We start from the raw sequence: 26725 nt of genomic DNA, 5'->3' as shown, positions 1-26725 counted from the left end.
GTATGTTATTTTCAGCATAAGGTGTGTGTGTGTGTGTTTCCATTGACAGAGAGTAGAAATCGGTGTGCTCTCTGTGTGTGTACTATCTTGCTGTAGCCTGTTATGTTCCACTTTCATTTGTTGATCTGTTGGATGTTCAGAGGTCCTCCACAGCTCTCAGTGGCTCACAGTGAATAACTCGGCAATTATTCTGCTGTATTTTAAATGTTGTTTCAACCTCTGCTGCATCTCTGGCTGCGAAGAGGTATTTGAGTTTGTCTGAATACATTGACAATTATCAGAACTCGCCTTAGTAATGCTCATTTATTTAATAATGCATTAAATTAAATATATTTTTCTGAGCTGGCATTAACCAGCCCTGTTCAATAGATTTACTCTGCTCCAGCAGCAGATAGAAAATTACTTTTTAAATTGCATTTTGCGCAACATTGTTATATAGATTTCATTGAGCAGTTTTCCAGATTAGATGAGGGTATACAGTACAGTTTTGCAACATTTAAAAATAGCGAGTCAATCTCTTCTCTTTATCTGGTTGTGTGTGGTTTTTGGTTTTTTGGCTCCCCTTGGTTTTTGTTGCTTTGACTGTCAAGGCAGTTTGCAATGATACCTGGAGCACATACACATTTTGATATTCTTAGTTATTTTTTAAACTTTGGGTCCAGTTCTGTATATGAAAGCAAGTTTCTCATTCAAATTGGTGTCCAAAACTGTGACTAGCAGACCTCAGTCAGCTGAAGCTATATAATTCAACTGTTGATTGACTTGATTTTTCTAAAGCTGACTTTAAAGAATACGCTGTAAATAAATCTTAGACATATGTAATGGCTTGATACAGTGTTTGATACTGGATGAATGCTAAAACATGTCTGCCTCACCAGTTGGTGATCCATATAGAAGGCATGGGATTAAAGACACACTATTGAATAATATTGAAATAGTATGAAAACAAAACCAGCCACTGCAGGTGACTTTGTAACCCTGTAACTTTATTCTGACAGGTTTTGCAATGTAAAATCTTTTTTTACACTTTTGTTTATGTATTTTATATCTGAGGAAATATATATGTAAGGCCCACTGTGTCTCTTCACAAAATCTCACTGTAAACCGGTGTTCTGGTTGCTGTTGTTCTTTTTGGTTTTTTTGAGGATAATTTTTTGTTTAACGGTAATCCAAACGTTTTCTACAAGAGAATTAGGCAATAGTCAAACAGTTTTATCGTTGTTTCGCAACTATGTTAAATTAACCTAATTTCCTTTTGTTTTTGTGTAATGGCTGAAATTTGACTTCATTCTTCAATGTAATGTCATTGTATGTAATGGCAACTAGAAGTTTGGTTTGATGCTAATACCTTTTTTTTCCCATTTGTCCCTTTTGTTTTAGGGGTCCGATGGGTAGTCCCAAGCCTGGTATGCAACAAGGAGGCCACGGAGGAGGAGGCATGGGAGGAGTGGGAGGTATGAGAGCAGGAGGGATGGGAGGAGGAATAGGAGCAGGCATGGGTTCTGGCGGGGGGATTGGATCGAGAGCTGGTGAGCCCTACCGCCTGGCAACTCATGAAAGTCCGAGTTCCCCCCGACATATGCAGTCAAGTCAAGGGCCTGGCATGGGTCAGGGCCCGGGCTCTGGTCACAGCATGGGTCATGGTCCTGCTGTGTCTGGCATGGGAAGCCAAGGGGGTCAGAGTCCCGGTCAACATGCATCCCGTCGAAACCTCCAAGTTGACTTCAGCGGATCAGGTGGCTCCAGGACAGGCAGGTCACCGTCAGTATCTCCTGACCGCGGTGTGACACCAACTTCACCCTACTCAGTACCCCAGATCGCGCCCATGCCAAGCAGCAAACTCTGCCCAGTGTGCACCACCACGGAACTGTCAAACCCACCGGCTGTACCCAACTACAACACCTGCACCCAGTGTAAGGCCACCGTCTGCAACCAGTGTGGGTTCAACCCCAACCCACACCTCACAGAGGTAGGCCAGATCTGATAAAGAGCTGAGTGTGTTTATCTTTGTCCATGTGTGCGTTTACCCAACAACGGAGCATCTTTCCTCTTTTTTCTCATCTTTGTCCTTATTTTTCCACTGCCTGAAAGCAATCTGATAATGCTGATTTATGGTCAGAGACTAAATATTTGGATATGAGCATAATTTAATCCTGTGGGTGGACAGAAGACATTGTTGATTAATATTTCAGGTCAAGATGATAAACAACAAGAAAAAAGTGAGTATACACACCTAAAATTGCAGGCTGGAAACAGATCTTGGAGAGACAAATAGGGTGAAGGTTTTATCTGGCCTATTGTGAGAGAGAGGCTGCTGTTGCAGTAGGGATTTTTTATTTTTATGCCAATTTCATACATTAACTTGAATGAGATTTCAAGTGTGAATGAATAAGTGAGTGAATGAAGTGAATGAGTTGCACCAGAGATAGAAGTGAGCGGGATGGTTTTAAGCAACAAAAATAAATTAGGTCATAAAGAGAGAGCGAGCGAGAGAGAGAGAGCACAGAACCCTGGCAGTTTAGTTTTGAAGGAATCTCTTCTTACTTCCAAATATCTATAAATCCCAAAATGAAGAACTGAGGATAAATGTGTGTATATATATCTGTGTACAGGATGTATAGTCATTTTAAAAGTGATAAATCTAAGAAAGAGAAAATACATAATACATGAGAAACATCTTCTCTATATATGAATTGGCACTGTAGGTCTTTGTGTGTATTTGTGTTGGACAGCAAATTTAAAGGCTCAGCAAGTGGCAGCAATTCGCCACAGAGGCCATGACAGAATCTCCATTAATGCACTGAGGCAAGACACAGGGGTTTTGACAGAGCGTGCGTGTTTGAGTGGGAGAGTTCATTGTGCTGAGGTGTTTTGAAAAGACAGGAAGATAGAAGAAGGCAAAGAAAAAAAGGACAGATTAATGGTGCTATAATTTTATGCAGAGGCGGATGGAGGAAGAGAAGGTTGAGGGACTTTCTTTTATTGATGAGTTCAAACTGTCAGCGGAGAGTCAGAGTCTGGTGACAGACATCAAATATTATCCGGTGCAGATAGGAAAGACTACAGACAGAGGACACAACCACACAACACACTGAAGCACAGAGCACATATTCTGGCACTCAGCGATTTTCAGTGCTGTCTAGGAGCCTTTCATTGGCAGACAGCGCGATAAACACTGCTCGATTAAACAAACAACTCTGGTTGTGTTGTTGTGTCTACTTCTTCATTTGCTTTTGTGGGGGAAAACATTGGCAACAAAGTAATCCATGTGCGCCTTGTACACACACTCTGGCCATTCATCCTTATGCGCAATGCTGACAAATTAGCATTCACTGTTGAGTGCTGGTGGATGACTAATAGCATATATGTTAAGGACACTAATACAATTCACTGATAAATAAATTTAAATAAGATAACTGTTATTTATGAGATACTTTCAATTGAGAAAAATATTGCTCATTATCTCGCTTTCTATGTAAAAGAATAACTGACCTGCTTGCTGTAAATACATTAGTAGACTAAATACAACACAACACACTATTTAACACTCCACTACCACAGTTTAACTGCTACATTAGCTATGATACCAATACTCAAGAAGAAACTGAATATTATCAGTTGCTGACTAGTGTATTGGATTGCATTTGATGTAGTGAGGTGAATCTATAAACTGGTACCTCAGTTTATTATAAATCAGGCTCTGATTTCTTTGCTCTTTCTATTTCATCAACTTAGACGATGTATGCAGTGAAAGTATATCTGAGGGGTACCTGTGCTCTTGCTCTCAGGGCAAATATGTATCAAGGGATCACTGTTAGTTTCACTTCAACATTAAATAGGTCAATACTCAGTCACTCAGACTCATGAGCCATTCGTAGCACAGCGTGCCATAAAGGTTTTACAGACTCTGATTTTAAATTTGCCGACTGTATTTACAATACTGCAGCTTTTGTCTGGCTCAAGTAGGATCATCTTAAAGACTAAGCTTTGATATTTGCTCACATACATATACTTGCACATGTAGTGTGTGTGTGAGAGGGGGAGCGATAGAGAGACAGGTTAATAATGATGGATAATGCTAATGAGGGAGCGGGAAGGAGGGGTTGATAAGGCTCTGACTTAGGGATTTGGACTGCATTTGTGAAAGATTAACACACACAGTAACACATACACACGCGCATGCACTCAGACACAATCACATGTGCTGATATGTCGACACCCACACAAACACAGGCAGTCAACCCCACGTGGCTAAATGTAATACATGCAAGGCTTGTAATAAATTGTAATGTTAATTAATTGGAGGAAAACCATGGAAATGTCCTATATGGAAAACATAACAAGAAATCAGCACAGCAGCATAAGAGCCAAACATCATCTTCGCTCTGGATATGATTACCCAAATATTTCCTGTAGCACAAACTAGTTCTGGTTTGAGGTATATGAATGTGTATGTGTATAGATTTATGTCATGGCCCTGCCTTTTAATTTCTATTAATCATGTCTCTGTTTTCACCTATTCTAATCAATCTGGAAATCGAATGTAGTGGAAGCCTGCCTAAGTTGTTTCTCAAATGGAGTTTAAAAACATTTAAGGAAGACTAAGGCCAACAACTTCTTTCCTGTACTGACTATGAGGAAAGGAAAGCATAAAAGCGTGGGCTCTGTTTATATGTACCCAGATGTTTTCATGAAAGCATTGTTCAACCATTTAGAGTGATAGCTTATGTATTAAAATATTCTAATAAGTGGCATGTGGCAGAGCTCCAGCCATGTTGTGTCTGAGCATTATTCTTTATTATCACAGCTAATCAATGAGCTGTCCTGGTAATCCAATGAGTGGTGCCGGATTCCATATCTGTCGGGTACACAGCATTACGCAGACTTACCCAGGCACACTAAAGAGATTATTTTTATTCACAGGAGAGAAGTGTTTTATTATGACTGTTAAATGAGTGCAAAGCCACACATATTGTTAAATGATGATGACGTGATTGGAGGGACATTTATGATTCGAGCAGAAAAAAGACAAATAAACAAAAACAAAAGCAACACATTTGTTAACTTACAATTTCCCTTTGCTGATAACATTTCTCCTGATCCTGTCTTATGCATCAACCTTCTTCTTGCTTTTCGTAAACTTAAAGGTTAATACTTCAACTCTGTTTCCTCTGTCATTGTCATAGCTAATCAATGAACCCCCTGGCCTGGTAATCTAATACACACTGCCAGCATTCATATCTTGTAACGCTCTGATGCCTTTTTCATCCAATAACATTTAGCCAGCTAAATAAGGAGAGTGACACCAATTATTAGGTCAAAGAGGAGGTCAGAAAGAGATTATAGTCGTATTTGATTTGGGAAGTGTGGCTTTCTTGGCGTTGAGATTTGCGTCCTATGATGAGTGATTTGATTATGGGTGTAGGATGCATTCATCTTGTGGTTGGGACATTGTAATTGGGTAGCATTAGTGCTTTTTACGACTAGACGTGCTGAAATTATTATATTATTGTTATTATTAATTATTATAGTCATATTTAGTATACTGGAATTGTTGAGTGGTCATTTTTAGGACATTTTGAACAGTTTGGCCCTGAAGAATTACTTGGTAACTGTACATCAGCAACAAGTATCAGCTGATCGTGCCATGCTGATGTGCATGTGTGCAATATGACAGAACCTCCTGGTGGAAATGTGGAATGATGTTGATTTGGGTTTTCACTCCAACTAGTGGGTTGGATTTAATAATGAAGCACTGACATAGAGCTCTGAAAACAACACTGAGTGGGTTGACTGATGAAGATTTTCGGAATGGGAAAAGTGGGAAAGGGGGTCAAAACTATAATAATAAAAATTGCATGGGACTTATCCACCCTTGTATCATGGCAGCTATGCCCTGGAAGATTTTGTTGACCAAATTACTGGTAGTTAGTTTGTTGGTGCTTTTTATACTGAAGATGGAAGTTACAGCATAATAATTTATCTAAAACCGAGTTAATGATCATGCTTCGTGATTAGAAACAGAACACAAAATATATACTAATCATCCAATGCATGCAACGACAGGGATCAGTGTGAATGGTTATTTGTCTCTGTATGTCAGCCCTATAACAGGCTGGTGACCTCTCCAGGCCCAATGTCAAGCTATTAATGCTACCATTAACTGGAGTTACTGGGAGTCAGCAGTGGAAGGCAATGCTAGTGTTGACTCTTCTTTCATGTGGTTTCTTCCACTGAAGTTAGCATAGTAACCAGCCAGCTACTTTTTGATAGGATCTCACTGCAGTCGCTAATCTGTGTTGTGCACTAGTAGGAGCAATTTGGAGATTGGCTATTAATATCAATCCTTATGGAAATTGATCACTGTTTACTATAAGCAGTGGATTTTGGGGCAGCACCCTGTTACCAGGGACCAAAGTCAAAACTCAATATACAGTCTCAGAAAGTTAAGAGAAGGAGTGAAATCGAGCACTGACTGATGAACCCACCAATTGTCACTATTGTAGCCACAATAATCACAAACGACAGTTTAAATTACAACAGAATTTATTCACAGTAATAATTATTCAAAATAACATCACTCTGGATAAATGGCTGTTATAGTTTGATTATCCAATGACACACATCAGCTACTAATCTACAACAGGTAACACACATGTAATAAGAATGGATCAGCAATATCGATAGCCTTAGCCATGGTGATAGCTATAGTGGTAACAGTAGTCATATCATATGCAGCCACACTAATAAATAGTGATAGCAATCACAATAGCACAGCAACCGCAATCGCACCAGTTTATCTATGGTTCTTGAGTGTGTGTGTGTAAGTGAGTGAGTGAGTGAGTGAGTGTGAGAGAGAGCGAGAGAGAGAGCAGTCAAGATGGCGGGACAGTCACGTGAGATGGCGACGGTGTGACGTCGACGACACACCCATCAGAGCCAAGATGGTGACATTGCAGACGACATCACCACAGTTGATTATTAGAATATCATTACACAACAGCCGAGCCAGCGAATGGAGTTCACGGTCGGGTATTCATCCTTTAACTAGTGATATTGCTCATTCACTGATCACGGTGACGGCCGACATGAGATCTGTAGCACCAATCAATCCTTATGGGATTTAAGGGAAATAAAACAAAGCAACAAACAAAACTGAATCCCAAATAAACAAAAGACACGGTAAAACAAAATGCAATGCATGCTATTCTAATTGTCTCTGCCCAGACATAAGCCTCTTACTTTTGTTGCTCTGCTCCTCCGGAGTGAGGGAGAAAAAGGTGACATCACCAGGGACCCCTGCTGAGGACGCCTGAGTCCAGCCAATGTCTGCATTTAGTTCCTGTTCAAACTCGAATCCACACTTCACATCGTGGGGGTTGTGGCGCCGTTTTCAAACAGGCAGACTCTCTGGCCCAGGCCTCTGGAGAGACATGTAGGCCTCTCTATTTTTCTTTCAGAGCACATGTAAGGTGATCCCAACATCTGTTCAGAAGATGAAGCACCGCTCAGCAGGTGGATTGTAGCCTCTTGTATTGTAAAAGCAAAGCAACAATGGCAGAAGCCCTCACCACCACCTTCTCCTGGCACGTTCAGTGGTGGAGAAAATGTACAAATTTCTCTTACCTTTTTAATAATCCCCAATAAAATTTAGGCAGTCAATTTGCAGATATTCACTTAGTATCACCTGCCATCTTTTACCATGCTAGCTGGATGGCAAATAGAAGGGTAATGTTTGGTGTTCATCACTGGACATCACTACACTGAAAAGTCCATTGGATGTATTTTCATAAAAATGTGTGCATAGTTCCAATGTGCTGATCTGATGAATCTGACATTGTCCAGTACCTTGCTTTATGACCAAACATCCACCACTAAACTTTCTGTTCGAATAAACATTTGAAACGTTTCCTAGCATGTCAGAAAGTATTTCCCAAAAGAAAATGGTGTCACTGATAATAAGCAGATAGTTCCCACTGTTACTGCAAAGCACATGAGCAGCTAAAGTTATGAGTGATTTTTTTTTTTAACCCTCTTTTTGGACCTAGAATCATCTTTGTTTCAGAAACATCTACTGTAAAATTACAGGTTAAAGATGAAATGAAATTTTCCTTTCTGAAATGGATGAGCAGAATTTCAGAGTGAAAGAGATGAACCCGTTTTCATTTGATGTTTTTATGGATGATGTGTGCTGGTGTTGGTAGTGTAGCACCTTAAAAGGATCAGCCCTGAGTGTTGTAGGTCTTATAAATATGGATGAGGGATGCTGAAACTCCCACGCACCATGTATTTGCAACTCATTTAGAGAATTATTCAGTCCTGGAAAATGCAAAGTTGAAAGAACACCAGTTAAAAACCATCACTGTGGTGGTTCATACCACAGATACTGTGTTTGAAAATGACATTTAGATGGGTTGCATGTTGTCGTCATGTCCAGATGTTCAGGGATTGAGAAAAACATTTTCCCCAATTAACCATTAGGGTTGAGCTGGATACTCGGCTGAAACGAGTATCTGGCTTCAGTCGAAACAGGTCAAGGTAAAGAAACAAAAATAAAAAAGAATAAAAAAAACCCTCACACTCTTAGTAAATCAATTTATTGATATCTGTCTTTGAAATTTGACGGTCAACAGGCTTCTGAGCTAACTGGATCAAAGTGTTTCAGTTGATATTGCCGCAGTCCAGTTCTCATAATTAGCTTCCTCCTCTCTTATCTGTAACTGCGCTGGCAACATTAAAGCATACTATCAAATGAAACAGCTATAAAACAAGTGTTAAAGTTCCTAAGAATAGCTTATTTTAGGAGTAAAACCAACAGTTTATTGACATCATGAAGCAATTAAGCAATATTGAAAAATTATTTTGGTACCTGACACTTATTAGACTTGGTAATTTAGTTGGTATTAAAAAAATTCCCCGGTGATGTGCTGCTATCATGTTTATCGGGGGTTTGAGGACAGCAGCGCCAGACAAAGAGTTGGAGCATATATCAATTAAACATCCCCAAGCTAAGTGTCCCCTTATGGGGGCTCAAACAGCCTAAAATCCTTTTTAGCTGAGGAACAATGGAAAGGGATGCAAATTCCTTCTGGACATGAGTTATTGACTTTTCTTTAATTGTACTTCCACACTTGATGCTTTAACATTTGATGCATTTACAGTATGTTGATAAATGAGTCTTCATAGGCCATTAGCGAGGGGTATGTAATGCCTGCAGTTTTGTGGAAGCTTTTATCCAAAGTGCCTTGAGTGGGCAGCACAGTGGAAATGTCATTAAAACTCTTACACAACAACTTGTGGTTACAACAACCAGTTGAAAATGATCATCGTTCAAAGGTCCTGAATCTGGGCTAAGATCACGGTCATCTTTTCGGTTCATACCCGCTGAAATGGATGTACTCTTTACTTCCTCATTAATGACATTAATGACATTAATTAACAGCAATATTTTTTTGATGTTGTCACAAACATAAAACACATGAAATGAAAAAACTGTGTAGCCAGAGTTGAAACAGTTAATTGGATTCTCATTGTAATGTGACGGAGATGAAAAGATAACACTTGCTGAAATAGAAATACATAACGTAAATATATTATGTCATGATATGAATGTAAGCAAATATAAACACTTTCATGTCGTCTGTGTTGTCAATATACGTGTGTTGATAACAACTGTGCAGTAAACCTTTACAGCATGAATGAATAAATGAGAATATGTAGATGAGTGCTACTGCTGAGTATTACACTGAAAAGCTTTGCTGATATCTCTCGAAGCCACTGCTGTTCACACCAACTTGGTCTTGGCCGACTTGTCTCTCAGCCGTTTGTCATCTAAGCCCATTGGCAGCACGTCTTCCTCCCTGTAGCCTGTTTGTTGTTCAACAGACTGTGTACTAAATTTAGACTCAGTGTGCATGTAATGCTGCAAGTGGAAATGTGTGTGTGTGCATTTGTAAAATGTGTGTATGAGGTGGATTAATTAGTTTCTGGAGAAATCCGCAAATTGCTCTTCTCTGTTCCCTCCTCTCAAATCAAACACCTGCCTGTCACACACTCTATCTTTATGAGTGTTTGCCTCCATCATGTTCATTAATCAGTAAAACATGTACAGGCAGTTTTGTTGATTGAATTTTCCCATGACTGCAGATTAACAGTTTATGTGTCACTGCTAAAATACTGCGTATTTTTAAATTTCATTAGAACAATAACCATTAAAGTAATGTTTCAATTTAAACACATTAGGATTAACAACTGATTTTACACTCCATAACATAAATAGTTTGACAGTTTTAACCAAATAAGATATTTGGTTAAAACTGATTTGTTGGAGAAGTTGGAATAATTGGGTCTTAGGAGGTCTGAAGGATGGATCATCCTGATTGACCATCTGTCAATCATGTGATGCTCACGCCCTAATGCATACCCTAGTTCCTCTGAATAGGATCATCATTTATATATTGAGCTTGAAACTAGGGACTAGGACCATAAAATCATTTGCAAAATGTTTAGGGTAAGTGCGGTCGTTTTCTCCCATAGACACAATCTGATTTCTTTTTACAGCCGGTGCAATTACCCTGATGATTATCAGACAACAAGGAGCCACTTTTGCATTGGCTTCAGTTTGCAACAGTATTCATCCACTTTTATTAAGGCTATGCTTTTAACACAATTCCTTGGCTAAAGGAAAAATGTAATGAGACACTTGACTTCTAAATGTTTCCTGGGGAGCTGTTTGTCATTTCAACATTAGTTCATGCACTAAAGAGTGTTGACTGAGTGTTATGAGCTGACATTTAGCTTGTGAGGTGGCGTTGCCCTTCACTATGAAGAGTAAAGAGGTGACCTTTGTCCAAAATCTGTTGGTATGGTAAGAGATTTTGGAAAATTCCATGCTTTCAACTTTGTGGGAACATTTTGAGGATGGCCCCATACTGTTCCAACATGACTGTGAACCAGTGCACAAGGCAAAGCCCGTAAAGACATGGGTGAGAGAGTTTGGTGTGGATGAACTTGACTGGCCTGCACAGTCCTGACCTCAACCCAATCGAACACCTTTGGGATGAATTAGAGCAGAGGCTGAAAGCCAGGCCTTCTCGTCCAACATCAGTGTGTGACCTCACAAACGCACTTCTGCAAAAATGGTCAAAAATTCCAAACACACTCCTAAAGCTCGTTGAAAGCCTTCCCAGAAACATAGAGGATTCAACACAACACAACCCCTGATAAGTCTCAAAATAAAAATAAAAAGTCCAGGCTGTACTTCATTAAACATACACAAAGTAAAAGTTGTGAAGCAAATGAGACAAAACAACATTGATGGAAAGAGGAGACTCTGGGGGTTCTTTACCGGTCTGTATTACTGTCAGTGAAAGAGGCATGTGTTAAATGCCATTGTCACAGTTCTTTCGCATATCAAAGGTAGGATTTGGCACTTTAATGGAGTACCCGTAATTTTATTTTCAACTGAATGTGCTTAAGCTTAGTGCCTGAAGAACAAGCATCCAAAACTGTCCAAATTAGCACTAACCTGTTATTTGTGTTATAATGAAGCAGCTAAAATTTCAAGCAACAACCATAAGAAAGTCATGAGAGGGTTCTTTTCTTAGTTAGATTTTTTTTTTTTTCCCAAAAATCCAAAAAAACTGAAATACTTTGTTTTCTACCCGGCACACTGCTTGCAGGAACCAGGAGTTGACTGTAAGACTGTTGAGCTCTATATGGGAATAAGTTTGAATTACCTGCATGTGGTTGGGTTTACTGGCATTAAGTGTTTACAGATCCCTCATTCTCTGCTTTAATCTTTCCAACATTAAGCACAGAAACCACAACAAGGGGATTGTGGTGACTGAGAAAACAAACATCTATCAACTACTACTGTTCTTTCCTCTTCCTGTCATCATACGATCCATTTATCCTCAGCTATTTATTTGATCATCTGAAGAAATAAGGCAGTAACATTTACAGTAGAATTGGGTATTATTTGTAAGACGCCCAGCGCCTCATAACTTCTTCAGACATACCTGGATACTCTGTGATTGATCAGTAATGCGTTTAAATTTACTGACCTCTAGAATGAGTTTTGTTCCTGATTTCCTGAGCTGATTTGATTCCAATTAACAAAATCTAGATTTGACTTGCTTTAGATCCAGTAAAATTGTATTTCAGTTTCAGTACTACTTTTCATGAAATTCACCTCCCGTATATTTTTGTTTTAGTGCTGGAGGCCTAATCAGGGACAGGGCTGGCCTTGCATACAGGCTAGAAACCTGTATGCATGGCTTCTAATGTGTATATGTCTACGAAGCAATATTCTCATGTATTTGTCCCTGCCAAATAACTAAATAAATGAATGAGCCAATGTTAAACTGGCATTATAAACAGTTTATCGTTTAGAGTATATAGATATGAGCAAGTCAACATCAGACATTGTGTGACACAAAGTTAGGAATTAAGTAGGCTGTAATTATTGTGCAGGTGACTGAACACAATCAGTTTCTGTATTGAATGAGTTCATTTACTTCCTAGTAAATGAAGCCACATAAGAAACCATCCAATCTGATGGAAAGCTTGCAGGTTGACCTTGCTAACATGACATAAAAGTGCAGCTAAGCTAGTTGACATCCCCAGCAGCTCAGTGGAAGGAGCTAAAACCACCCAGGCGTGACACATTGACTCGGTCGTGTTTCTGTGTGAAGACTGTGAGAAGAGTGAATGATATTTTCCCTGGTGTAGAATCCATAAAGGACTATTTAAAGGTCACTCCTCTGATGCACTACAACACTAGGCCTCTGTTCGTGTGATCACATCTCTTCGTGCAAGTAAGGTGGTCATGCGATATTGGACCATTCTAATAAAGATTGATTTTAAACAGAGAATAAATCCAGCCTGATCTCCCTCATGTGAGAAGTTTGTGAACATCACACTACGTACACTTTTACTACTGAGAGACTACAGTCAATCTTAAAAAGAGGAGGCATTTGTCAGGAAATGTGCTAGGTGTTAAAACAAATGCTATCTTTAGTCTAGTGAGGGCAGGAGCTCCATGTGCCCTTGCAGATGGACCTTGCCTATATGCTTGATTGTACTATCTCTGGATTAATGATGTTCAATTATGAATTTCAACAGAGTTCAAATCTGAGCTACTGCGTCTGTTGTTGTCAATTCTGGAAACTCAATCAATGTTTGACTGACTCAGAGAGAGATAGGGGGTGCTAGTGTAAAGAGGAAAAAGGGTGAAGAAACTGACAGATTTACTGAGATAAGAAGTTAGAGAACAGATGAAGAGAAGATGATTGAAAGGACAGAAAAAAGGCAGATAACGGGTACACTGATAACACTGCTGATGTCCGTACATGTTGTCACCACCATTGATCTGATAAGGAAAACATTCCAGCCCATTTCACTCCTTATTCATGGCTGACCCCTCATTTGTAGCTCCCCTTCACACTTATCAACTGCAGAAGTCAACACCATCATTGTTGCCTCAACTCCACAGAGGTGGCCGATACTGCACATTCAACAACTTGCAATTGGAGAATGTGATCCATCCATCCATCGATTAGCTACACCAAGGGGCTGGGGTGCTGGAGCCAGTCCCTCGACATCACCTGAAGTATACAAAACCACTAAAATATGAAAATAACCATGTGTGATAACTTAAGATGACCTTAAAGAAAACAGTTTAGCTTCCTCACCAACCACATCTCATGGTCTCTATCTGTGCACTGAACTAGATCAAGTGCTGTCACATGACTTCTATATAGTATACAGTGTGACCAGCACGCATAATAAAAGTGATAATGTGATGAGAGCCGAGCCGGCTATGATATATGGCTGATAGCCCTGGAACAGCTAGACAGAAGCCCTGCTACGTTTTCTGTAATGTGATCAGTGTCTTAATGTTCGTCCATTAAAATGAAAAGAAAACTAATAAACACTGCTGCTTCACTGGACAGTTTCAGGGACACACATTTCTTTGCTTTCTACCTGGATGAATGTTGCAGCAATAATAATAATCTTTCAGTGGTTATTATCGGTAATTCCCTGATAACTTTCTGAACCTAGTGTAATACTATAGTCAAGGAAAAATAGATGTCAGCTCGGCCATGTTGAAACTCACAACATGATGAGCCCTTGCACTTGTCTCAGGAGCGTATATTGGCCTGAAATGCTGGCTGCCTTACTTCTGATCGTGGTGGTGCTGCCTGCTGCTGCTGATAGTAATAATAATAATGCCACTGACACGGGTTACAGGAATGACACTTTGGTAATTACCTCTTACATTTCTTGCTAATGACATAATATATTTTTCAGCCTAATGGCACTTTGCCTCCAGAGGAATGGAACAGGTCGCTCACAAGGACTAAAACAATGACTGCTTTCTCCGTAATGATGGACATGACCGTGGTGACCTAAATGTAGGGATATATTTTCATCACCGCAGACAGAGCATAATGATTGTAAATCAGGCAACACCTAAAGCTGAAATGAATAGAGTGGCTGGTGTGAGCTCATCATTGCTCATTTCCCTCCTGCTTTTATTCAGTTTTTTTGTGGACCAAGTGAGACTTCAAATAATATTTCAGAACAAACTTGACAAAGTGAGAGTAAAAAAATAAAAATAGTCCCACACGTGTTCACCTTTATTAAACAAGTTAAACTAGTGTTTACCCAATCTTAGCTTAAGCCTGACCTCAGCTAGATACATGTATAAAGGGTCTCAACTAGTTGACAGCAAAGAGCCATAAAACAGTTTTCTTGTGTTTATTGTGTTTATTCAAAACCCTGATCATCATGTTGTAAATTGGACTCTCCTGAGGAAGTAGCTCTACCAGCTGAACCTAGCCAAATATATCGCAGTCCAAAAGCAGGGTTGGTTTGTACCGCAGTAAATTATAATTGGCAAACTCTTTTTGAACTGTCTGAAAACTTCCTACAAATGGCAGTAATCCTAAATGGGTTGCAGAAAACAGGTGAAATCATATGGGAACCCAAACAGGAGATACAGATAATTTATATTTAGTCATTACTGAGCTGCCAGTGAGAATTTTAAGTGACTGCCTGAATCCTGACATGCAATTAAGTTACATATTAAGTGCTGCAAATAATCACACCTCAAACTTTACCTTTCAGTTTCACTGAAAAGTGGATGAAGACTTTTTGCAGGCAGTGCTGCGAATATCCTTTAACTCTTTTGATTTTTATTCTCGTTGCCTGATTCATGGTAACTCCGGTCCACCTTCCTTCCTTCTTTCTTACTATCCACTCTTCTAGTCTACTTTTGATCTACCTTTCTCTTACCGCCTATGTCTCATTTTTTCCCTCTGCACATCATCAGTGTGTCTCTTCCCCTCCTCTCTCTCTTTCTCTGCGGTAGAGGAAGCAGTCGGTCATGCATGGCCGTCTGTGAACGGGCGGTAAAGTAAAAGCCCCAGTGTCGGCATAAAACCAAGCACCGATCCACCGAGCAGCAGAAATCCTATTTGAAAGCTTCCAGTTGCACTGACAGCTCAGTGGAGATGCACTGAAACTCACACACAAAAATATAGAGACATGCAAATATGCTAACAAATCTAGTTGAGCACATGTATATGTTAAATTTTCACGTGTGTAGTGATGCCCCTTGCATTTGGTATCAGCACATGACAGAATAAATATACTGTGTTCTAAGTGTATAAACCATATACAATTTGCTGGATTTCATCTTATCCTATTGGATTCAAACCAGATTCTCCCTCAGGGATCTTCCTCGTTGCAATCTCAGCTTGTCACGGTTCTGCGCAAACAGAGAACAACTGTGTGAAAATATGAACTTGGTGGTGATTAATTTGGCTAATTGCTATCATAGAAGAAAAAAAAGCATTTCCCCAAATGAAATCCATCCTCTCTTCCATCCTTGTGAAAAAGGCACAATAATGTTGAATTATATATATATATTTTTTTTTTAGCAGTCCTCTTATTTTAAACTATATATTAAGTCCTGCACTGTACTTTACAAAGTACTGCTGTTGTTTTTAACAGTTACCCTGCGGATTTTATGGTTTCATCCAATAACAAATGCACATCACATTCAGGGGTAAAAACACATGACAGGAAAGATAATAGACTTCAGTTAACCATTCAATGAAATATAAATTTGTTTGCCAACAATAAAGATAATCTATGTGTGTCTGTGTTACAATCAGACACACACATTCATTTTCTGTGGCACTTTTATGTCTGTATTTGACAGCGTAGCAGTGAGAGACAGGGAATGAGAGTCAAAGACAGGGGCAGTGACATGCAACAAAGAGTCACACCGGCTTGGTTTGAACTTGGGAGGTCTTGTGTGCACGTGGTTTGCACCTTGACCATCTTATCAATAAGACATACCTTCCAAAAACTTAAACTCCTCAGTCCACAGGGCTGTCTGTAAAACAGACCTACTCCACACCTGAATTAACAGGCTTTCCTGCTGTAACAGTTAGCGACAGATCGTCCTCTGCTGCATGCATTAGTGATTCTGGCTTCATTCTTTACACGATTTTGTAGGTCATGTTCTTTTTCACTCCACGCTTTCTGACTACAAGTGGCCCCAGTGGGAATAACACCTCTAACCCTGTCTGTGTAACTGTCCTGCTACTGATTCTGCTCTTTCCAATTAGTCACACAGAGGCAGATTTTCTTTCTTTTTCAGAGTCTCCACTCCACAATTTTTTTTTTAATTTCAGTTTCATCCCCCTCGGCCTCACTCTGAGCTCTCATCCTCTTTTTACTCATGTTTTTCCTCTAACACCTGCTTGTCTCAGTACAGGTACTTAACAGTTTACACACCTTGACATGCAAACACAACTGTTGCCTTGGAAACTAGGCCAACCACAGTGACAGTCATCGTTTCTGGTGAGATGCCAGGTAATGCTGTATGTTTCCGTATGTGAGGCTCTGTGGGCATGTTGGAACATCAAGGCAGAGAAATCTGCTGGGACAGACTGTGATGGCAACAGCATTATCAGGGCCACCAGGGGACACGCACTGTACAGCCAAACACACAAACAAACAGCCATGTGCAGACATGCAAAATCACAAAGTAAGAAACACTCCAACACAATTAGTACACATAAACTAAACCAGGGCTTTTTTTCTGCTTTTGATCTTTTATTTCTGTTTTCACTGAACTTACTCAGATTGTTTATTCATTACTACTCACTGAATTTGTTCTTTCATGGTAATAGAAATGACAGTTTCTAAAAGACAGGTTATTTTCTGTTCTTATTTCTAGGGATTCCTCAGAAGCTGCAAGCCAAAAAAAGAAAAAAGAAATCAAACCTAAACAGCAGGCTGATTTAGCTCCCTTTGCTCTTTACTTTTAGTTCCTCTGTTACATTTCAATTTTAGATATCACATTTCATTTGCACATAAATAATAAAGGATATTGGTTGAAGTAATTGAGAGTTATAGGGCCAGATCATAAAATGGACCTAATGCACATTCTGCCGACAGATTGGGCTTCACTGGCTCACCAAACAGCTGGTTTCCTCAGTACTGCACAAGTTAACCTCCCTGTGGTTGTTGCCAACAGATCAATGATTTCCATTTATTATGTGAAGGAAATCTGTGTGGTAGACTAAGAGCTAGCACAGAACCAGGCCTTCCTCATAACGTTTTATGTGGTTAGCTTATAGCTAACAGCTGGAGAAATGTGATTTCATGCAGTATGGTCAACTGGTGAGGAAACTGTTACCCAGCAGGTGTGGCTTTTAATACACTGAGATGAAAAAAGGGAAAAAGCACGGCCAACAACTTTAAACACACAAAGTCTTTTGACATTGTTGATTTAAGTTGTTTCATCATGGCAGGTTTATTGTTTCCATGTACACCTTACCAGTACTGGGTTAGACCCCCTTTTTGCCTTCAGAACTGCCCTAATTCTTCATGGCATGAAATCAAAAGAAGCTGGAAACATTCCTCAGAAACGCTAGCCCATATTACCGTGAAGCCATTACATATTTGTAGGATGCACATCCATGATGTGAATCTGATCCACCATGTCAGTGAGTTGCAGTGGCTTGTGATCTAGTGACTGACTCTCACATAGGCTGTGGTGTTAAAACTATGCTCAGCTGGCTGCAAAGTGTGCCAGGAAAATAACTCCCACGCAGTGAAACCACCTCCACCAGCCTGAACCCTTGATACAAGGCAGGATGGATATCTGCTTTCATGTTAAAAAAACTCTCTCTCTACCATCCAAATGCTGCAGCAGAAGTCAAGGTTCATCAAACCAGGCAACATTTTTTTCAATCTTCTATTTCCAATTTTGAGTCCACGCAAACTGTAGTCTCGGTTTCCTGTTGTAAGCTGATAGCAGTGGCGATGTGTCTTCTGCTGATGTGGCCCATCTGTCAAGGTTTGCTGTGTGTTCAGAGATGTTCTTTTTCAAACCTCATTTGAAAAAAGCAACTATTTGAGTTGCAATTGCTTTTCAGCTGAAACCAGTCTCCTGACCTCTGGTTCAGACTCCCTTCATTGAATATTTTCTCCTTTTGGACCATTCTCTGTCAACCTTAGAGATGGTCATGAAAATCCCTGTAGATCAGCAGTTACTGAAAAACAGACCAGGCCCTCTGTTAACAACAACCATTCCACATTTACTCACTTTTTTCCCCTGTTCTCATGTTCAGTCTGAACTTCAGCAGATACTCTTCACCATGTTCATGTGCAACAGCACTGAGATGCTACCATGGGATTGGCAGGTCAGATATTTGCGTTTGCAAGCCACTGAATAGGTGTAAAGTGGCAGGTGTGTATGTGTATGTTTCTTTTGCTCTGACAGAGCTCGCCAGTTTTGAATCTTTTGAATCTGCTGCTGGCAGTGCCACCACTCAAAAGACCATGAAAGGGCAAGACCATTTTTCCGTTCCTCTGGTGTCAGATCTCAACCAATCCTGGATTGCGGTCGCCTCACTGTCCATCCTCAAGAGGGATCAAATTTAGCAGAATGATACGAGCGCAACATTTTTAGGTTGTCCTTTATTGTCTGTAAATTAATTTCATTTATTTTTTTCTTTTACAAACACTTCACTCAAACACGTTGTTGCTTTTCTGCAGGGGCATGTTCAGGCTAAACAGATGTTTGCTGTCTGCCAAATGGCATTTTCTGGATATTTAGTGCCAATGAGGGAAAGTGTGAAAAACCATGAAAATACAGCACCTGCTTAAAGTCTTCCCTCTGTTGGCATGGAAAGACATTCTGGGCATACGAAATACATATTTTTCAGGAATAAATGATTTTATTTTAAATGAATTGAAGTATTAGTAGCAAGTAAATTTATGAAAATATTATGTGGCAAGTTCAGTCTTTCATGGTTTTACTGTCTGACAGCATTAAATCCCTCAGTAGAACATGTCATTTTACAGGGTTGTTGGACTTCAGCATTAATGCCTGTTTTTTAACTTTAGAATGGCGTAACATAATGATGTTTTTCATGCAAGCTTGCCACAATACAACCATGATAGTGGTAGCCCCAGTGGAATCTTCCCCTTTGGAAGATATTTGGGGAATTACCATATTTTTTGCATTATAAGACGCACTTAAAATCCTTAAATTTTCTCAAAAATCGGCAGTGCACCTTATAACCTTGTTGTGCTTACTGACCTCGAACCAATTTTATGTGTTACACTGCTCTCAAAAATCTGTCAAAATGTTTTAGTGCGACTTTGGTAAGCGACGAAGCCGCTCCGCTAGATGGAGTGTCGGAGCATTCCCAGCTGACACGGGGACGTTGTGTTAACGTTGGTCCTTGGTTGGATATGGGCTGCAATGTCAGACAATGTTAGATAACTAATTATGTGGTGCTGGCAACTAACCATCATCCAACATTTAGTCAGTGTTGCCTTACTATAATTAGACATCAAGCCAACGTTAGGTTTTTAACATAAACCCAATTTTCAAATCCATATCATAATACAATTATAATCAAATGTTGGGATACAACGTTGTTCCAACGTCACACTAACTTTAGGTGTTTGCTATCGCTGGCAGCGATAAACCAATCAGAGAACAGTACGCAGCATGCTTACCTCCGCCACTTTTTGTAATACCGGTACATACTGTGCTTTGCTTTATGTTTTATCATGCGCCCTATGTATGAAAATAGACCCGTTCATTAATATTGTGCCTTATAATGCGGTGCACCTTATGGTCCACAAAATACAGTAGGTGAACAGTGAGTTCTGTTTTAGTGGTCCTTTGTGGACTGGGCTCTAACCAGTCACTGAGTAAAAACATCACAGACCAACATTACCAGTTGTGTTTATTGGAGCCCAACAGTTCTGAGCTCTGAGCTTTTACAATTGTTTTGTTTCCATTTCTCAGTAGTTGCTTGTATCCAAGTGAGTTCAGTGTTTGCTGTTGTAGTAGTTGTGGTGTCTTGATTATTGTAGGTTAGCTTGCCAACCTGATTGATCATTCACTGCATGTCTATTCCCCAATCTCTCTTAAATGTCCCAAAGTCAAAAGAGGGCCCAAATGATAATTTAAAAAAAAAAAAAAAAAAGTTAGTGGCTGATTGTTGTTAAAGTCAAAAGAAAAGGCGTTATTTATAGTTGGTAGAAAAGGAGAACCAAACTGTCATGTCCCTGGGGCATTTGCTGGAACTGGTGATGTCGGTGTCAGCTGAGGACACAGTTCCAGTTTTCAGAAGGTTTCATTCTGTTCAGTGTCACTTATCAGATTTCCCCCCCTCTGCACCGGTTTGCACTTGTCCACACACTTTTGATCATCCTTCCTGACAGGGACTCAAACACATGCAGAACGGTACTGATGCTGACTCTTATCACACCTGCACACGCCAAAGGAGAGGAATATGTGGGAGATAAAAAGACAAGAGGGGAGAGGGAGGGAGTGAGAGAGAGCACTGGTTGATGAGGAGGAAGAGACTGGCCATAGGCTCTTTTTGAAAGGCTGACTGGGTGCTGTCCCTGGATGATAAGACTGTGGAGGTGATATGAATCATCCACACTCTCATACCTCTGCAAACAGGTCTGTGCTGTCCGCCTGTCCAGCTGGCTTCATGGGTTTCCTTTGGTTTCTTATCAGTTTCTTTCTCTAGAAGATCATACCCATTGGTGCAATGTCCTCAATATCATACTGCCTCATGAGGTTTTTCGAGTCATCAAAGAAATCAATGATAAATAAACAAAACAAATCATACCAGATTTGTCTTATTTTCTACACTTCCCCCCCCCCCCCACTTTTTTCTACCTCCAACTAAACCAAAAACATACCGGCTGGCAGTTGGTGAGATATGCTAGGCCACAGTGGTGTCTGGCTCATGTACAGTTCAAATGAAAGAGACGGCAGACTAAATTCTGATTCACAGTGATACAGTACGCATCCTTCAACCTGTAAGATTCTGGTGGGCTGGTGGAGCCCTGTCCTGTCACAGAGGATAAGACACAGGCTGAAGCAGTGCAGTTTCATCTATCAAAGTTCAGAGAGCCACTGAGAGACAGCCGCTGGTACAGTCGTGGGTGTTTCATTTGTTTCACCATCTGCCACTCTTGGCAGCTTCTGTGAACATCCAAAAATACAGTGCTCTTCATGCTGTGGCTGAGGCGCACCTCTTGAATGTGATGTTCATCAGATCATTCATCAACATCTTTGAAATACATTCAAAAATAATGTGTGATAAAGGTCAGAATCCAACCCCAGCGTTGATTTATTCCTCCTTTAAAGAGATTTCCTTATTACCGAGGAGCTGTTAAACGTTCCCTGACAAAATAAAAACGGTAAAATAATTATTTTAAGACATAAATATGTGTATTGAGAAAAAAATACCTGAGCATGAACGTTAAATTTGGACCCCAAAACAATAACTTGACATCAAGTGCTATTGGAAAGTGCTTGGAACTTTCAGAAATATACGGTGTTGTCACATCTATCTGGTTTTATATCAAGTTATCAGTTATGAACTATTGGTGTAGTTCAGTCGACCCTGCTCAGTAAAGCTAAAGCGAGCTGTGGGTGTGGAATTATAAACTCTCTCAGTACCTTTTCTCACTTCAGCTGTCCCTTGTGTGCCCCCCTTTCCTTGTTGATTTTTCCACTTTAGTCCTCCTCCCTTCTTGCCCTCCTCTTCTTTCTTCCTTTGTTCACTCTCTTTTCCAACTGCCAACCTTTATGAGTCTATCCATTGCAATACCCCACGGTGTTGTTTTTCAATCCAAGATCTGCTATTGATCTAACAGCACAGACTTAGACACATACACACAGTAAGTCTGCCTGTCTTCTGTCTGTCTGTCTATCTATACAGACATGCTTCCTTTGACAGTTCAGGCTGTGTCATTGGATCCCATCATTGGATGAGACTTAAAGTGCTGAGCCAGATTTTAATTGAGAGACGTGCATTATAGTGTGATAGTGGTCAATGCCATAATCACCAGCCAGTGATTAGAGGGTAGTCGGAGTGTTGTGTTTGTCAGGGTGTGTGTAAATAACAGTGAAAATAGCCTGAGGGTTGTGCGTCTATGTGGCAACATCGGCTGAGATGACAGGATGAGATTGATAAAACTGGAAGGCGAATTGAAGCGTGTGTGATAAGTGCACCTGCAGCCTTCAAAGTGAGAGGAGCGTGTCTATTATGGCCTTATGGATCTCTCTCTCTCTCCCTTGCTGAAAGGCCCTTTAGTTATCTTCTTTTTGACTATTAATAATGAGTTTTCAGCCTTTTTCCTGGGTTGGGCTGTTGTGTACAGTGTAATAAAAACTGGAAAATGAAGGAGCTTGAAAAAGGTCTGAATCAACTTTCTGCTGCTGACCCTGTCTAAATGTGCTGAAAGCTGGAGAGAGCATGAACTTGACAAAATTAACATGGTGCCATCTGTACGACTGAAAAAGAAAAATGAAACGATTGATGGTAAAAAAGAAGAAATGAACTGATTTTAAACTTGTAGTGATGGTGTTTATTATTATTATTATTATTATTATTATTATTATTATTACCAGCATACAAAACTAAAGAAATCATTGTATAATTTTTATCGAGTAAAAGTGTAATGACACTGTTATTCTATGCATTCATTTATCAATTTCATTTCATAGACAGTATAATTAAAATCCTGAGCATCCAATCTGTCCAAGTGTTCTCATTCTGTCAGAAACTCAGAAACTCTTTTCATCCTGATGCCATTAGTCTTTTTGTTGGTTCACATGGTTACAGCTAATGTCACTTTAAATGTTAGAAGATAAAGCAGAATGATCTAAGAAAGTGAGGGCCAAGCGTCGAAGCCAATATGCATTTTCAGAGTGAACATTTCCTTTTCGTTGCAATAATCTATAAATATATGTGACAACTGATCTTGAGGAAAAGCATAGGTCTGATAAATGCCATTCATTAGTAAAGGCTCTGCTCTGTTCTCCTGTTCCAGTGAGCCACAACAGTGTGTGGATGAAAATGCACAATAGCAACACCCTGATACTACTAGAAGAAGTTCAGCAATTACTGGCTTCATTATTTAGACTTGCTTTCCTAATAAGACTAATGAAATGTGTATTACAGGTTCAGCAGAGGAAAAAAAGCAGACTCTGCTTGGTTGTTAATATAATAAAAATACACATGGATAGTTAGCAGCGTAAGAGTTTTTCTTTTAATAAATAATCCAGTAGTTTTGGGCAGCAGATAGCAGATTTATTTGTCCTCTAGTGTAGTTCTCATTTGTAATGGCACTTAAGACACAATCAATCAGTGAGCACTCCTTTTCCAGTTTCCCTCTGTTGTTTCTGACATTCAGTAAGACGGTGTAATTGGGTTAAGTTTGTGTAAAATTAATTTGATGCTTGAGTGAACGCTGTTCGATGTGTGTGTTGTGTTGCCAGTGCTCCTGTGCAGGAGGCCAGTTTAAGACCTTGAGAATGAGTACATACTTAAAAGGAGAGAGCATTTTGGCCGGTTTATGTCTCTAGAGGTTTTTGGGGTTGATTTTTATTTTTATTTTTAATTTGTTTGTCAGATTTAAGATTAAATGAAGATTGGCATAGGCTTGTAGTTGGATGGTCAAGGTTATGGTTAGAGACCAGAGAATGCATTATGTCAGTGGCTGTCGTCAAAAGATATGTTGAAGAAGTGTGCGTTTCCATAATTAGCTGCAGATTCTGAGGGCTTCATCATGGGAATACTTCCTGGAACATCCTCTCTCTGTGTGGAATATTGATCAGTACATTAGTAAGCTGCTGTGACTGCGAGCGGCCAGACAAACTGTTCACTCACTCTGTAAGAGTTTGCACTCTGTGACGAGAAGTCAAGACAAGAAAGAGCCAGGTCTGCTAAATGTTGGCCTTTTTCCATACAACTATAGAGCTATTATTTGTTGCCATATTGATTCATTGTGCAAATGTATCATGCTGTTTTATTTACATTCCGACGCCTCTGCTATTTTGCACAGCTGCCTTTTTTTTGTCTTCATTTATTCATTTTCATTTGATTAAATGTGCGACCACAGCTTGCACAATGTCTTAAAATGGCATCAATATTGTGAATATGTGTCTTGCTAAAGATTAGTCTAGCTTAAGGAGCATATAATATCCTGACCTTCCAGAGAAAAATCTGGGTGACATTGTCTGAGTGTCAGGCTGATAGGAGGAAGTTAAACCAAAAACAAAAATTATTTACACTTTAGTGTCATTTATAAGAAATAATTTTATGGGCACTCCCTTTTTCATAGTACTGACTGGCTCCAAGCTTAAATAGAATCTTGAAAAATTATATAAATTGTCAATTAGTGTCGAAGCAGACATAATGTGGATGATGCCTGGGTGTCAAGGGACTTCAAGATAGGCTACATTATTTAGCATTCAGCAGTTCTCCTTATCTTTCCTCGAGCATTTTATAACAATAAAAAATTTATACCTAAATAAATATGCCTTCACCTAAGAAACAGCTGTTTCTCTTTGCCCATTCTCCCGGACGCCATCACTCTGCATTAATCTTGGCACTGTCCTTGCCCTGGATTGCTACAAACACACCTACCATTGTGCGCTCACCCTCCCTCCCCACTTCCCCCACCTCAGGCCTGAAATGCTGCACACAGTGTTTAAAGACAGGTCTATTATTATGTACACGTCCACACATGGAGGTCCATATGGATTCTGCAGGAAGGAGCATGATGTGAGGTTGTGTAATGAACCCAATGTGGGCATTAGTATGTATGTATATGTATAGGGTGTATGAATTTATGTTTGTATTATCAATTCTCATGACAGGGAAAGTGAGCAACTCAGCTCAGACCACAAACGGCTTCTGCTGCTCACGGTGGGCTTCATTTGCTCCACATTACATGTGACATTTCCAGCCACTTTCTGCCAATTATAGCTCATGCTCACTTCCATGTACTTATGGAAGCTGTTACTACACTGGCCTTGTTTTTCTACGCCAGATCTACCTGTGATTCTCAATATTTTGTGAAATTGTGCAGTATATAATCCCAGCCATTATAACGTTTAAGCAGCAGCTGCGATACGCCACCTGTACTCCACCCCCCCCTGTTTTCTGCAGTCAGTGTAGATGGACTCAGGTGTGCTGATGCTCTGACAAGAAATCTGCTTGAATATTATGATTAGCAAATAGTTCATATTTAATATTTCTGTCATGATTGATGGTTTAGTTTCATAAAAGATAAAATGATTTTGCGGATTTGCGGAAGTTGATGTGAATTTCTTGCATTGTCTTTCTGAATCAGATTAACCTTCAGTTGAAGACACAAAGCAACGTCAGAAACACTGATCATCAGCACAAACCCAAGAACGACAATGATATCTTGAGACACCACGGCTCTTTGTCCTCACATCTAATGTGTCTTTTATCTTGATGTTTCCCCACAATAGTCAATTGTGTGTTGTGACCCACAAAGATTATATGGACATTTCCATAAGAAACAAAACAAATATGTATTGTCACATATGATTAAAGATAAAATAATAATTTTGATTTTCTAAAGACTGTGCACCATTCAATATATGCTGGGTGCACTGATCACTCGCGTCTTAAAATATGCCACAAAAACTTGATTTTGTGCTCGAAAGGAGCCTTAAATGAAAGGAAACACCACTGAAGGTGTTCTGCAGGTGTTGGGCTCCTTTAAATCGACCGAGGTGCCCTTGACTGAGGCATACATCATCTCAACGCTCCAGTGGAGCCACCAGCAGGACACAGCTCTGCTTTGGTGCACTGGACACTAGCTAGGCCATATGTGACTGTGCAGCTGTGTGATGAAGAAACACTGCATGCATGTTCACCAGCTGTTTCCCCCATCTACAGCTCAGCACAAAGACAACGTACGAATGTTATTGAGCTGTAGTTTGCTGTGTTTTTTCTGTGGGGGGTTAAATGTGAAGGTGAAATGTCTGCCGATGTGACTGCAGGTGATGTTGTAAATCACACCCTGAGTTTTCTCCCTGAAACGGCGTTAACACCTGTTCAAGTGCTCACAGTGTTTGGAGATGTGTGGTGTGACTATTTCATGTTGATAGCTGGATGTTGTGTGTGCATTTGTGCATTTGTGTCCGTGTTTGAGTGTAACTGGGTTTATATCCATGTCATCCTTTGCATGCAACATCCAAATTCTGTTGTCAAAGCCCAAAATGTCAGACTTTCTTTTTTTTTATTTTCCTCATAAAAGAACCACCACTTATCTGTTGCGGGGGTGCAAGAGCCAATCACAGCTTACACTGGGTACACCCTGGACAGGTCACCAG

The 26725-nt window shown here is 39.9% G+C and overlaps 1 protein-coding gene across 1 annotated transcript in view; it reads left to right on the top strand.

Moving 5' to 3' along the window:
- The window catches only part of bsna (bassoon presynaptic cytomatrix protein a), a 123701-nt gene that overhangs the window by 25725 nt on the left and 71251 nt on the right, over nt 1–26725 (top strand). The window contains exon 2 of the mRNA XM_029507033.1: nt 1381–1969. Coding sequence (XP_029362893.1) covers nt 1381–1969 — 589 coding nt within the window. The remainder of the gene's footprint in view (nt 1–1380; nt 1970–26725) is intronic.

Source organism: Echeneis naucrates, chromosome 7, assembly GCF_900963305.1.
Source record: "Echeneis naucrates chromosome 7, fEcheNa1.1, whole genome shotgun sequence".
Taxonomy (NCBI): Eukaryota; Metazoa; Chordata; class Actinopteri; order Carangiformes; family Echeneidae; genus Echeneis; species Echeneis naucrates.
Note: the sequence above shows the minus strand (reverse complement) of the source record. Positions and strands in the feature narration are given on the sequence as shown.